This window comes from Cyprinodon tularosa, unplaced genomic scaffold (genome assembly GCF_016077235.1).
Source record: "Cyprinodon tularosa strain WSP-4 unplaced genomic scaffold, ASM1607723v1 ctg395, whole genome shotgun sequence".
NCBI classification, from domain to species: Eukaryota; Metazoa; Chordata; class Actinopteri; order Cyprinodontiformes; family Cyprinodontidae; genus Cyprinodon; species Cyprinodon tularosa.
The window spans coordinates 42,502-56,368 of record NW_024039113.1 but is presented as its reverse complement, the minus strand read 5'-3'; the positions used below and the strand labels follow the sequence as shown (position 1 = coordinate 56,368).

Here is a 13,867-nt window from a genome sequence, read left to right as displayed (position 1 = left end):
TAGAATTTATCTGGTATATATTTTGATATTAGATCTTTCTGTGGTATCAAAATCGTCAAAGACTCTATCTTACCATATAGCAATGTGAGCTTATTCAGAAACTCAGATTAATACAAAGACTTTCTGTGTTGCAACATTTATTGCACATTATTATAAATAAGACAGAAATAAACTTTGAAATGACCAAATCCTCCACCCAGGTGCAGAAGACTTTAGATTTTGCTAATGCATGACTACATTAGCCTTACAAATACTAACACTAATGATCATTTTTGGCTCTAAGTTATAGTGACAGAAAGGTTTACATAAAGTGTAATGTGTACGATATTTGCTGTTTAAGTTTCAAATTTTTGTAATATTGGTGGCTGGCAGATGCCATACAGCATAGTGTGTCTAATTTAATAATTATATTACATGACTAAGTCGCTTTAAAGCTTTATAATTAATTCTGTACAATTAAAAAATGGTTTAACAGTTGCCGGCTTTTATATGCAAACAACCTGCTGCTTCTGACATCTGCCATTTTGGTTTGTAGCTTTTTGACTCACATGCAGAATACACACAGAGAACCAGTGAGTTTTAACTACTGATGGTATAAGATGAGCCTAGGCTTCGGGGCGGGCGCGTATGAAGGCTTGCTTCATTTGTTGGAGGAGCCAAAATAGATGATTTCCGAAGCCTCGCTACCACGTGGAAGTGGTTCAGCTCGCCCGGAACTTCGGCAGCCATTTAAACAGCCTCTGTGTTTAGCCAAGATGTGGTAGTTTGTTAGAGAGATGGATAGAGTTTGGATATATTCTAAGAATAGATTGGTTGGAAAAACAACCAGTCTAGTTGGTTAAAACTAGTTGGTTGGATTAAACAATGTAATGATCAAAATCCAAGCAAGCCACTGGTCACAGATGTAATTGGCATTAAGTAATATTACTTTCTTAAAGGTTATTATCTTGCTAGTGGTGTCAGCTGTAAGAGATGAAATTCTACTCCTGAGCTTACTGGTTCAAGATCCACCATTAACTTTCAAACGTTGCGATAAAACACAACAAGTATTTTGGCTAATGTGACTAATTTGTATTGGTTTGCCCTAGTAGAAATATAGATTGGGTAAAAACACTGCCAAATTAGATTGGTTGGTTTAACCAAAAGATTGGTTGAATACATAACTTCCGACCCGATTGAAACGAAAAACTGTGAAAAAACTATTATGTTTGAATAAAATGACTAATACCTTTCATTTTGCTCATCATTGCTCAATTTGCACAAGCACTTTCACTGTCTGGTTGAGTTTATTTCACTAAAATGGCAGAAAAACAGTGTACCTTAAATAATTTTTCCCTTTGAGGACATTTTACACAAAAAAAGTACAAAAGATTTTATTATACAGACCAATCATTAATAATTTCAAAGGATCTTAAATGGGGGGGAACATCAAAAACAATTGCAAAAAAAAAAATCACAGATTATATTACTAACTGTAGTTCTGCATGCACCCCACCAGTAGGTGGTGACATGTTCACATGAAGCTTCATGAACTGTGGGGATCGTTGAAGCACTTTGGCCAAATGGTTCAAATGTCTCATGAGGCTTCAGACTCTTCTCAATGTTACCCTTGAAAAACTGTGCCGAGACCGGTCCGAGCTCAGTAACTGAGATAACTTATGGTGTGTAAATGGAAAGCAAACTGAAATGAACCGAGCTAACTGCAGACCAGTTCCAGAGGTGGACTCGGCTCGGTTTTTCCTGGCTCGGTTCTCTGATAGCAAGAGCGCATGAGCAGAACGCGTCATCTCCGTCTGGCCGCACACCCCGATTCACACTCCGTTCCAGTAGTTGGCGCTAATGCCCCTCCGGAAGTTGCTTGCCACCAACACAAAAAAGAAGAAGAAGGGCAACCATAAACAACAATCGAAATCTTATCCACGCAACATTTTAAATAATGGCTTCAAAAGATCGTGGTGCGACCTGGGATGACGCCGAGACTGAGGCCGTTATTGCAATTTGGGCGGAGGACGTTATTCAGGAGATGTTGAAGGGCGCGAAACACAATCACAAAGTGTTTAAAATAATTTCGGACGAAATGAAGGTGAGGGGATACGACCGAGACCCGAAACAGTGCCGAGAAAAAATTAAAAAACTTAGAACACAGTACAAGAAGGCTCTTGACCACAATAACACATCGGGGGGAGGGAGAAAAACGTGGAAATTCTACGGTGCCATGGATAAAGTGTTGGGCCTCCGTGCATCGTCGAGATCTCCAGTGCTTTTCTCCAGTACCTCTTCTCTAAACTCTGCAGCAACAAGTATGTTCCCGAAAATCATTCATTTTTTTATTTTGATGATCTACTAAGAAATGTCTGTAGCTTTCCTTTTCATTCATTTTTTTTTTTCATTTTCAATTTTAGAGGACGATGATGCAACATCGGACCACCAGGAGCAGCATGAGTACAGCGCGCATGATGGTAAGTAGGCTCTACACCAGAGGTGCCCTATCTTTTTTAAACCAAGATCTACTTTTGAAGTTGATGGCATGCCGAGATCTACCAAGCCACACACAAGGGATGGGCAGTATTTGTTTTTTATTTGCAGAGGTGGAGAATAAACAGTAAGTCCAACAAACGAGGAAATTATCAATTGTCTCAAAAGATAGGTTGCAAAAACAGAACTTAACAATCTCATAGGAACTTCACACCATATTGCTCTCTCACTCACCAAAACTACAGAAAAGAGCAGTCAAGATCTCCAGACAAAGGCTGTGCAGTAAGAAAAATCTAAATAAACCAATTGATACACACACAGTCCAGAAGAGATGGAAAAAAACCAAAAAACGTTAGAACTGTAAATTTACAGTTATATATATATATATATATATATATATATATATATATATATATATATAATTTTCATTTTTTTTACTTTTCAAGGCTGCACTTTAAAAAAAAGATGAAATTGTCCAGAGAGCTGTTCCAAACTAAATTTCTTTTTGTTTTACACTAAAATCTGTCTAAGATCACTTCAAAGCAGGGAGAAGAAGGGAAGTCCACTATTTCAGTCCACTATATGATAAACTTCACTGGGCATTGGCAGAGTCAACAGGAAATCGGCTAAAAATAGGAAAATACGAAGTACAAACTATGTGGATGTGAAGATGTAACATATAGCAGAATGGGTTGTTGACTGTTTCAGAAACTCTTTAATTTCGGGCAAAAAAAAATCTTTCGAAGAATCTGTCACGACTCAGCCACCTGACGTCGGTGTGCAGCAGCAGATCAGTGTGGTCTGCACCTGCCTCCTCGAGCTGGGCACAGAATAAACACCTGTGTAAACTGCTGGCCCCGAACAGAGCAAGCGATCTTCATCACAACGTCCATGACATGCTTCATATTTAAAATATTGCTGCACAGCTGTTGTTGATGAATGATGCAATGGAAGCTCAAAAAATCTGGGAAAGTTTCAGACAGCTTGAACAGAGCAATGAATCCAGCTGTGTGCCCAACCATAGATGTCATTATCTCATTATCTCTTTAGATTCCTTTGTTATGAAAATACACATTGGCCTCTCGTGATCAATGATTTGATTAGTGTTTTTTAAAACTTTTTTTTTTCATAGCCATACATAGGTCTACATTGTAAAACTTCTCGCGATCAACTGAAATTCCCACGACTGACTGGTTGGGCACCCCTGCTCTACACCATTTCCACATTTATGATTCAAGAACTTTTGTTTACAGTATCAGTATTAAAATGCCAAATCTGCTGCCATTATAAAATGTGCTAAATGTAATCTTTATATCTATCAAATTTAAACGTTTATCATGTTTACTCTTATAATACGGCATTAAAAGAAGTAGCTGTACTTGTAAATTAATTAAGTGTGCATTTATTTCAGATTAAATATTTTTTTTTTTAATTGTCTTTGCTTTTTTTATTGCAGAGATGGATGATGAACAATTTCTCGACTCTACAATAATGGCATTCCTAAAAGCACAAAAACATTCTCATGACCTTTGGATGGTGGCATTTAAAGAACAGCAGGAGTCAGCCCAACGACATCAGCTCCACATGATACAAGAAATGGAAAGAAACAGACTTCAGGTAAAAATATATTTCTTTAATTAATCAAAAATTGTAATGTATACTTGACATGGACATAAATGGGTGTTTTTTATTTTTATTTTAACAGGCTGAAGAGAGACTGAGAAAACAACAACAGGAACATGAGATGCGAATGATGCAGATGATTGTCCAACTGATGACACGGCAACCAGCACAATTACAGCCTCTGTACCCTGCATCCCCTTCGACTTCTGTGCCAAACTTTTCAAATTAGGGACCATATCAATAATTGTAAAATATGTAACTTTTTTATTGTTTTATAAATGTACAATACATAACATGTTTATACAAAAATTGTTTTCGTTACTGACTCTTTCAAACTATACACCTCACTAGTAATTGCAAAAATATATCTTAAACTCAACTGTAAGAAACTATTTACAATACATAAAACATTTAAGTCAATGTAGGCTAATTTTGATCTGCAAAGTAACGGCAGAGAGCATTTCTTATATTGTGGGCATTGTTAATATCAGGATTATTATCTCCATCGACCAAACTGTTCCTAGGTGGCTGATTTGCCTCATTGGCCCACTGTTCAAGGAAATCCTCTCCTTGCGTCTCACAGATATTGTTGTAGAGTACAGCAGGCAGCGATGACATTCTGACAATTTGATGTCTTGTTGTCAACTCGCTTCAAAAGCCTTCTCCATCTCCCTTTTAGCCGCCCAAAGGCGTTCTCTACCACCATCCTGTTACGGCTATGGATGAGGTTGTATTTTTGGGGGGCTTCAGTTGTCCCTGCATTTTCTGGATAAGGCTTCATCAGCCAGGGTAAGAGAGGGTATGCTGGATCGCAAAGTATAACAGGAGGTACCATCACACCATCAATTTCTGTTTGAAGATGGGGGAACACACCATTTTCCCAAAACTGGTATAAACGGGAGTTGACTGAAACACGAGCATCATGAGTGCTTCCTGGCTATCCAATACAGAGATCTCTAAACATACCTGTCTTCTACAGGTGCTTGCATATTGATACTATACTAACCCTTTCTATTAAAATAATCAACTCTGCTTTCCTTGGGGGCGACAGTGGGTATGTGTGAGCCATCATTAGCACGTATGCAAGTAGGGTATCCCCATTTTTCTTTAAATGACTCCATAATATCTCTATATAAGTGGGTAGCTTTAGGAACTGTGGTGTCAGATGAAATCATATTGCCTCACAAACATCCTTGACAAAGATGCACAGTGAGGCTCTGGATATTCCAAAAAGGTGAGCAATGGTCCAATAATCTGATGTGGTTCCAAGAAACCAAAAGACAGCACCAACTTTCTGCTGCACAGGAATAGGCTGTCGCATATTTGTTTCTGCCTTGGAGACATGAGGACTGAGCGACTAACAAAGCCATTTGAAGGCTCTGTAGCTCATTCTGTTTTTCATCTTATTAATTCCGAAATCAAAACAAGTAATGGTTTCATACATTTCATTGCTTTTCAGGGAAAAAATGGGCCTATCAGTTGAAGTATTATTAACGCTTTTTTAAAAAATGGTAGAGAAAATCAGCTATTTTATGTGTTTTTATTATATGAAGTTTTCGATCCATTGTTGAGGGTTAAATGTCTCTCTTACTATATAAAGCCACCAGTGTTCGCTCCGCTCTTTCATCCCAACCCTTCTGTAAGCACAACAAAAATAAGGGAGACTTTAAAAAAAAGCGAAATAATACATATAAAACGCGGACAGCTAATGGAAACAACAGGTAACAAGCCTCTGCAATCATGACATTTCAGATATTTATAAAAAATACTAGCTTCCCTACCGTGCCACACGGTTTCCAGTGATGACTTGGCTCAGCAGTGTGATGAACCTCAGGGTCTGTTGCTGTTTCCGGTGTCTGTAAACCTGGAGTCCACGTTAATTTGTCTGATCCACGTCCCAAAAGCTGACTTTCTCAAGTAAATCCACGAAAGGTTGCTGTCTTCGCCTGGCTCTCCGCAAACACCGAAGTACATCAATAATAATCAAGCATAACTTTCTGAATGTGACGGGCGCCGCCATTTTGATTTGCTTGATTGCCTCCTTCTTCGTCGTCTTCTTGTGTTTTATGGCGGTTGGCAAACAACTTTTGGTGCATTACCGCCACCAACTGCTTGATTTCTTTCTTCAATACTGGCAGTAATACCGCAGATCGTCACTAGGAGGCGAGGAGTCGAGGAACCGAGATAGCGTGATGTGTTAACGGTCGTCAGAACCAAGCTCGGCCTGGTTAACTGATCCGAGCTCGGACCGGTCTCAGCATGGATCGGTTTTTCAAGGATAGTGGAAATGGGGTATATGTGTATTTGTGCGTTCTCATGTGCTCGTGCACTCGTAATTAACAAAAAATAAATTCTGAAGTTGAGAGGAGCGCGGAAACCAGCAGACCTCCGAGGGTAACGACGGCCAGGTCTAATCCTAGCCCGTCTGCAGCAGCCTTCTCTCGGCATAGCCATGTGTGAAACACCGCTGGCTCTAATGGCGAGTTTTTGGTTTCATTTGGCAAAATGTTCATTTGAGTTGTGTTTATCTGTTTTAACTATTATTCCTCCAATTAATGAAAAAGGTAAGAATTTCTTATTATCTAGAGACTATTAATAACAGGAGGTGAAATGCAGCTCCAGACGAGCTGAGCGTGTGGCGACGTCACCAGTACGCATCTGTTCCAATTGACCTAGATTTATGCTGCGTGCTCCCGTTCTCCCAAAGTCCACACTTTTCTGTGTTCTTCTCAAGAGCATACTTGGTGAGGACACGAGTCCGTACTCGCATTGTTGTGAATTGAGAAACAGCTTTCATCTCACCATCACTAGTTTTAACATTTTATTTACAAGAAGCAACAGGAATCTGGAAACAGAGAACTGCAGGAAGTCAGTTGAACTTTATGGTTGATCTGAGGGGAGAAAGCAGACTGATCAGGAAGAGGTTGGTTGATGACAACTGATGGATTTGCATATTGGAGATAGACGGGAGGTAGCGTAGATCTATAGGGGTTTGATTCAGCCGGCTTTGAGGCTGAACCCAGAGGTCCAGGAGAATGTGAGTGAAATCTGAGATCATTGGTACTTGCGAGAGTGTTGGAGAATGGACAGGCAGGTGAGAACTGCTGCACACAGGTAAGACGTTTTGCATGAAGCTCTTACATGAACTGAGGTTAACTGGCTGACTGTCCAAATGAAAAGATATTCACAAGAAAACATATTCCTATTTTTGGTCTTTGGTTGAAATACCATCAGGGGTGATCATCCTGAAGAAGAGAGATGATCCTTGCCCTCCTAATGTATACTAGTCATCTTGACTGAGAAATGTTCTCAGGTGTGCAGCAACACAGGTCAGCCCAGCCACCAGCAAAGATCCTCTCTGTAACAGGAAACTCACACCAAAAAAAAAAGCAAAACCCCAGAGACCCTAACAATATCACTCATTTGGTAAGCATACACTATTATTATTATTATTAATAAATCTCCAGAGTGTGTCCGTAATGACGGCTGGAGACAGCAGCCCCTGTAAGGATTTAATAGGTTTGGTAATAATGAATGCCTCGATGGATTATTAAAAGACGAATAAATGACAGATTTATTCTCAGATACCCTTTATTTAAAGGTAAAGTAGCAAAATAATTTTCAACCCAGGGACTCAGAAAAGTTATCTAAAAAGTGCTCTATAAACAACAGCTATCTGTCAGTGCTCTAAATTATAAATTATACAACCTCAAAATATTGCACTTAAACAACTTCTTGGTATCCGCATATGCCTAAACCTTAAATGCCCTTTACAGAACCTAACCAACAAATGCACATGTTTAAATATAGATGAAAAAAAAAGTGTTAAACTAGCTGATAAACCTTTTTTTTTTTTTTTTTTTACTGTGGCATTTTAGAGAAGGTGCCATTTTCAAAAACACTAAAATCAAAATCTATTCTTAGGTTCCATCGATGAATTAAACAGATTTCATCACTCCGTATCTTTGGTCCCTAAACCTAACTCGTTATTTTTTCCTCCAATAAACAGATAGAAAATTCTCTGTTCCGAACAAAAATACAACTAATGCTGAAAAAATAAATCCAGCGTTAAGCCTTCATCTCCCGTCAGTCTTTCCATTCAAGCCTATCTGTAATAAACTGCTAGTATGGCAGAAATAGTTTTTTTCTCAGCTCTTCCTCCTTATACTTATTCCAGACTTTGCTGAGCCTCCTAAAATGTCTCCTATGTGTCCTCACGGCGGTTGTAGTAGTCACTGAAGAATGTGAATATACTGATAAGCACGCACATCAAAACAAACAGCATCAGGATGACCCAAAGCAGGCGGCGGCTGACGGAGATTGAGGGGCAAAACCGACTGAGAAGAACCAGTACTTCCTCCATCCTCCTGTGTAGGAAACATAGACGGATATTTTAAATAACATTCCTTTAACAATTGGCAATAAGGCTCTTATATCATGTTTTCATGAGGAAGATCTAGATGGAGAGATGTGGTTTGATTTCTAAGTAATTCACTTTAGAGCTTTATTAGCTGTGTTGAGTTATATACTGTTAAAAAGCATAAAATATTTATACTCTTGATTTCTCTTAAAGGTGAATAGAATACGTTTACCTGCCGCTCTTATACCTCTTTCCACTTTCCTCATCCTTGTGCCTAACTTCCAGCAGCTTCTCTGCATCCAGTTCCTCTGCCTGTTTCTCTTCCAGGAGCATCTTGCTCTGCTTTAGCCCCTCTTGGTAGCTGCAGATGATAAGGAGCGTATTTCACCTGCACTTGATCTGCACACAGCTTTTACTGACTAATTTAATGATTTGGGTTTATTTATTTTTTTCATGCATAAATTGCACACAGTCACCTTTACCTTTTATTTAAAGCAGGAGGGTTCATGAGACTTACACAAATAAATTATTTGCTTTACTCTTCCTTAGTTTTTTTGAAAAATAGCTGATTCTTCGTGCATGTAGGGAATCATTTGGTGTGTAAGAAAATGGGTTTTCTGTATAAAGGGCTTATTGAAGAGTGAGGGAGATAGATACTGATTATAGTGAGATCCTGGTATAAAATAAACACCAGCAGCTGTCACATTATTCTCTACACTATGCTGAGAACAAACCACAGTCCTCCATACGTCCAGGGCCTCGGCTTATTAGAGGCGCCACGCCATCTAGATATACCTCTATATGTATTTAGGGGTCCATCAGCATCCCAGATCATGGAAAAACACTGCTCTTATGGGATTTGCTGTCACAGCAGCCTGCTGTTTCCATAGGCTGTCGCTACCTGACAGCTGCAACTAATAACAAAGATGGCGCAGGCACCATGCGGTGGAGGAGAAGTTAACTGAGTTTGTTATAGAGTCCAATATATAGCCCCCCCTCTGTATAGTGATTGAGGGATTTAGGGGTTAGGGCGGAAATTCGGACACAATAAGCTCGTATGAGCTTTGAGAACAGCAACTTTTAAACAGAGCGTGCATGAGGAAAAATGGGCTTGTGCACGCTCTTGCACGCTTTCTCTTTTGGGAGCGGGTACAGGGTTGTGCATGTGCATTTTGTGGAGAGGCCGGGTCTTTTTTTATAATATTAATATTTGTGATCCTCCACATTACCTTTAAATAATAATAAACATTTCATTTAAAAGGAGTGTGTGGACTTTGAGATTTATTATGTTTCTCCTAAAGTAATGTTTTCCTTAAAGAACTTTGAAATGTTGATTAATAATCTAACATTAATCAACATTTTTGTCTTTAACAAATGCTAAACCCAGAACACTCCACTTCAATAAATATTATTCTGACTGTGGCATAACTCACTATGGTGTACAAAATGGCAACTGCTGTCTGAGCGAAAGTTTTTCTCTATATCTCTAAAAGGACCTTTTCTAATTCCTATGTCTGTAGCAGAATGTCTTGATACAAAGAGATCTTAAAATAGAAAATTTCTTTGCCACAAAATTTAATGGACTTCTTCAGAGTTGGATGGTAAGTAAGAATCAGAAAACCATAAAATATACATCTGGTTTAGGGTTGACTGTTTCAATATTCCACTTTTTGAGGAGAGCAAAATAAGCTTCTGGGTTGTTACAAAACCAACGGCTTACGGTCAATAAAAATGTCATAACAAAAGAGAAAGCCTCACCCTTTATCGTATGCTTCCTCCTCGATCTTTGCCTTGATCTCGGCTCTGATCTCAGCTCTGATCTCCTCCAAGTTTACTGGAGGTTTGGGTGGCTCGCTTTCCGGCACCGTCCCACTCTTTCCACTGCATTGTTTCGGATAGGAAAGAACAGAGCAGTCAGCCTTGGACAGAACGAGTATCATGGCAGACATTATAAAACATTCAATGAAAACAATGTAGGCATGTGTTATGAATGGACTCGCGGCTGCAAGTGCATTAACAGCAATGACATGGTGAACACAAACAGAACAAGTGGAGCTGGCACGATTGTTATTAGCCTGAGAGAAAACATCTGGCTTGACTGAATCTCACTTTATGACCACATTATGACTCGTGTCTGTACTCTATCAGCCTCTTTCCTAAATGTTTAGATTAAATCTACATTTTTTTAATGCCTTTAGAGGTAGTTTTAGCTCACTGTTTTTTCTCTGGATAGTAAAGCCCATCCTGCAGGACTCTCAAATAAAGCAAAGTTCCTAACGTAGCTCAAAAAGCTTTGAAGAGAAATAATAAGAAGCTGGGAATCTCTTCTGTGTCCAACAATGCAGGAAGACCCATGAAAGACTAGACATGCATGTTGTGTTTTCAAAGAAACATACCACTCGCCTGCCGGTTGAACTGCTTCTGTAGGAGAGCTGCTTTTGACATCATTTGCTTCACACTAAAAAGAGAAGTCATATAATCAAAACTATGAGTCTGATCTATATTTTTACACAATTCTTCATCTGAAATAGAAATAAAAAGATGTTTGTCAAGTTTTTTAATGTTTTAAAAGGGCTGAGTCATTACTGATGATCTGGCTATGTGGGTGTCACTGCATAAGATCATTCATACATAATTTCCCACCATGACAGAAAAAAAAAACAACTTACTAAGACAGGAAGGGCAGCCCCTGCTGTAGGTCCCGCACTGGAGCCCGGCCCGGCAGCGGCTGGGGTCTGACCTGGGATGTTGAGAAGGTTAAATTTGGGTACCACTGCTACGCTCACCCTGCGTCTGGGTAAAGCCTGTAAATGAAACAATGGAAAAAATAATTAAAGCTTCTGATGTTTTTCTTTTTTAATGAAGGCTGAATTGTTTAACAGATAATCATTACTGATTACCTTTCCAAGGGTGAGGGACATTGATCTTGATGATCGTGGAATGCCATCATCTTAACAAAAACACATACAAATAAATGCTGATTAAATAGAAAGCAACATTGGCTCTCTGTTGGATAGTTCTAATAAAAAAAAATGCCTAAAGATAAAAATGGGAGAGCAGAAAACGTAGAAATCAGACTACATGTCTTTTCATTGATTTACCTTTCACCTGCATGCATTGCTCCTTACCTCCTGTGTCCACAGTGGCGCCATAACACCGGTTAGAGTTCTGGTTAGCCAGTTTCTTAAACTCCATCAGCTCTGCATGGTCCTTCTCATATGTCCTCTTCAGATTTTCCACATATTGCATCATCACCTCAGTGGCTTTGTTCATACGTTTCTCCTGTTTGACAATAAAAAAAAACTGTGCATGAGGCCACAAAGACAGGAAGTAAGCTTTCACTCTCAATGGTAAATCAAACAACTTTTGATTTATTAAGCTTTAAAGCTACTACTCAGAATTTTCCCAACAATATACTGAACTCAATTGTAGTTTTTTTCATCTGATGACATCAAATCCGGCTTTTTAGCATTTTTCAATAGGGTTTTATTTCACATTGTTGTTTTTAGATGTAAAGATATATTTCACGGAGTTGCAGGAGAACTCCTGTGCCATGTTTTAAAACAATGCATGAATTTCTGACCAATTGTTGCAAATGAAAACCCATGGAAGGACCACAGCAAGCTGGAATTAACAGAATTTATCCAGGAAGATGTGCTGCTATCGTTGAGAATGCGAGGCAGTGTGTGTCAGTGTGAATTAATGATTAAATGTGGATCTGCCTAGGTTAGACCTTTCCTACCTTCACATAATGCAGAATTATAAGGCTTTTTTAGGACACTGTTTTTTCTAAACTTTTAACTTATAAAACTTAAACGCATTCTGGCTAGTTGAGACCTTCTTCTTTGATATATGATACACATCAGGAGTAAATCAGTCACAGGGAAAGGAAACATGCATAAAAGTAGCATAAGGCCATTCAATTCTAAGGTTTACCTTGTCAGAACAGGTTATAAAACTTCAAACACTGCCAGCTCCTACAAAACGAAAACTAACATGGAAAACATATCTATGAAGAAAACTTGTTTTTTATTTTGTAGGATGTTAGAAGGAAATGGCAGACATGTGCTGCTGGTAACCATATCCATAAAACCAGGCGTTTGGTTCATTTGTTTACATCTTGCTGCAGACAAAGGCCCTCGGATATCACATTAGAGGTGCAATTACTGCTGCCTGTCATTCAGAGTAGGGACATGAGTCTATTTCAAAACATCATAAAGTCAGAAGTGAAAAATTAATCCCAACTTGAACTATATTATCAACAGTTCCAAACAGTTTTAGTTATCTCAGGTCAGAGCAGAATAAAAAAAAAATGTGCATAAACAAACAAGCTTGGCTAATCTCGAAAGGTTGTCAGAAGAAAGCCTCCATCTCAAAACCATACAGTAGTACAACTTTACCCGCAATATTTTTGGAATAATGTTGTTTGAAAAAGATAAGGTCTTATTAGAGATGTTTTAATATGAATAAAAGCACCATGTTATTAAATAAATGCAGCATAAGCCCAAAACTTCATAGGAATGCTAAAGCATGGTGGTGGAAGGCTGATGATTTTGGGGTTGCTGTAGTCAAAGAACCAACCAGGACCTATTCTGCATGCCAGACTCTTCTACAGTCAAATGTGAGGCCCCTTGGGTGAGAGCTGAAGCTTGGCCAAAACTAAACCTTGAAAGGGAAAAGTCCTCTTCAGCATAGAAAAGAATCTGAGCCATAATGTCTAGAAATGAGAGAAATGTAAATATGACAAAGGCTAACCCTCAAACTGACAAAAATGTTAAAGGGTGACTGCTGATTGAAGAAACAAAGTTGGGTTTTTTGTGCATAGAGTTTTTCTATTTTAGGTTAATCTTTGTTAAAGAAACTGCGACAGCAGGAAATCTACAAGTATTGTCTATTTGTACTCTTGGGGTTAGATTGATATTATTTTAAAGATTTAGGCCATCTAGAAGAATACACCTTCTTCAGAACAAAGCAATGCGATACACAAACTGACACACTATGACTTGGTGGATGTAATAAGATCTGCACAGTCTAGCTGGAGAATAATGACTAAATTTTCTTCTGTTATAAAAAAAACTACAACGGTTTACCAATAAGGTTTTCATGTATGGAGAATTCAATGAGCTCATTACTGGATCTAAAATCTGAATATATGGTATAAATGTAGTTGAATATTTTGGACTGATATGTGGGGCAATTAGATCAGCTAGGACTTTATGCTTCTGATATTACATTTGGTTTTGATCAGGCTTGAATTTAAAGGCAGCTGGACTTCACTCAGTTTTTTTTAAGATGTTTCAACATCTCTCCAGGAGTTTTGTCAATTTGGGTGCAAGCCAAAGGAATTGCCAACATGCAATTCTGTCTTTGTTATATTATAAACCTGTTTTGTGGTTATCCTGATCTGGA

The 13,867-nt window shown here is 38.6% G+C and overlaps 2 protein-coding genes across 5 annotated transcripts in view; one reads left to right on the top strand and one right to left on the bottom strand.

Annotated features, from left to right (window-relative positions):
• Nucleotides 1–1,850: 1,850 nt before the first annotated feature.
• LOC119791567 (myb/SANT-like DNA-binding domain-containing protein 2) lies at nucleotides 1,851–4,407 on the top strand. The gene is made up of 4 exons (XM_038297740.1): nucleotides 1,851–2,300; nucleotides 2,403–2,459; nucleotides 3,932–4,092; nucleotides 4,181–4,407. Exons 1-4 carry the CDS (start codon nucleotides 1,937–1,939, stop codon nucleotides 4,325–4,327), a joined length of 729 nt encoding a protein of 242 aa, XP_038153668.1. The 5' UTR covers nucleotides 1,851–1,936; the 3' UTR covers nucleotides 4,328–4,407.
• A 3,268-nt stretch (nucleotides 4,408–7,675) lies between these two features.
• mrvi1 (murine retrovirus integration site 1 homolog) overlaps nucleotides 7,676–13,867 on the bottom strand; it is a 31,419-nt gene continuing 25,227 nt past the window's right edge. For 3 of the 4 annotated variants that reach the window (XM_038297718.1, XM_038297719.1, XM_038297721.1), the window contains 7 exons: nucleotides 11,587–11,740; nucleotides 11,359–11,408; nucleotides 11,128–11,262; nucleotides 10,855–10,916; nucleotides 10,217–10,339; nucleotides 8,691–8,819; nucleotides 7,676–8,465 (listed from right to left, as the gene is read on the bottom strand). In XM_038297718.1, coding sequence (XP_038153646.1) covers nucleotides 8,303–8,465; nucleotides 8,691–8,819; nucleotides 10,217–10,339; nucleotides 10,855–10,916; nucleotides 11,128–11,262; nucleotides 11,359–11,408; nucleotides 11,587–11,740 — 816 coding nt within the window. In that variant the 3' untranslated portion in view covers nucleotides 7,676–8,302. The remainder of the gene's footprint in view (nucleotides 8,466–8,690; nucleotides 8,820–10,216; nucleotides 10,340–10,854; nucleotides 10,917–11,127; nucleotides 11,263–11,358; nucleotides 11,409–11,586; nucleotides 11,741–13,867) is intronic. The other variant, XM_038297720.1, reaches the window with a different exon arrangement.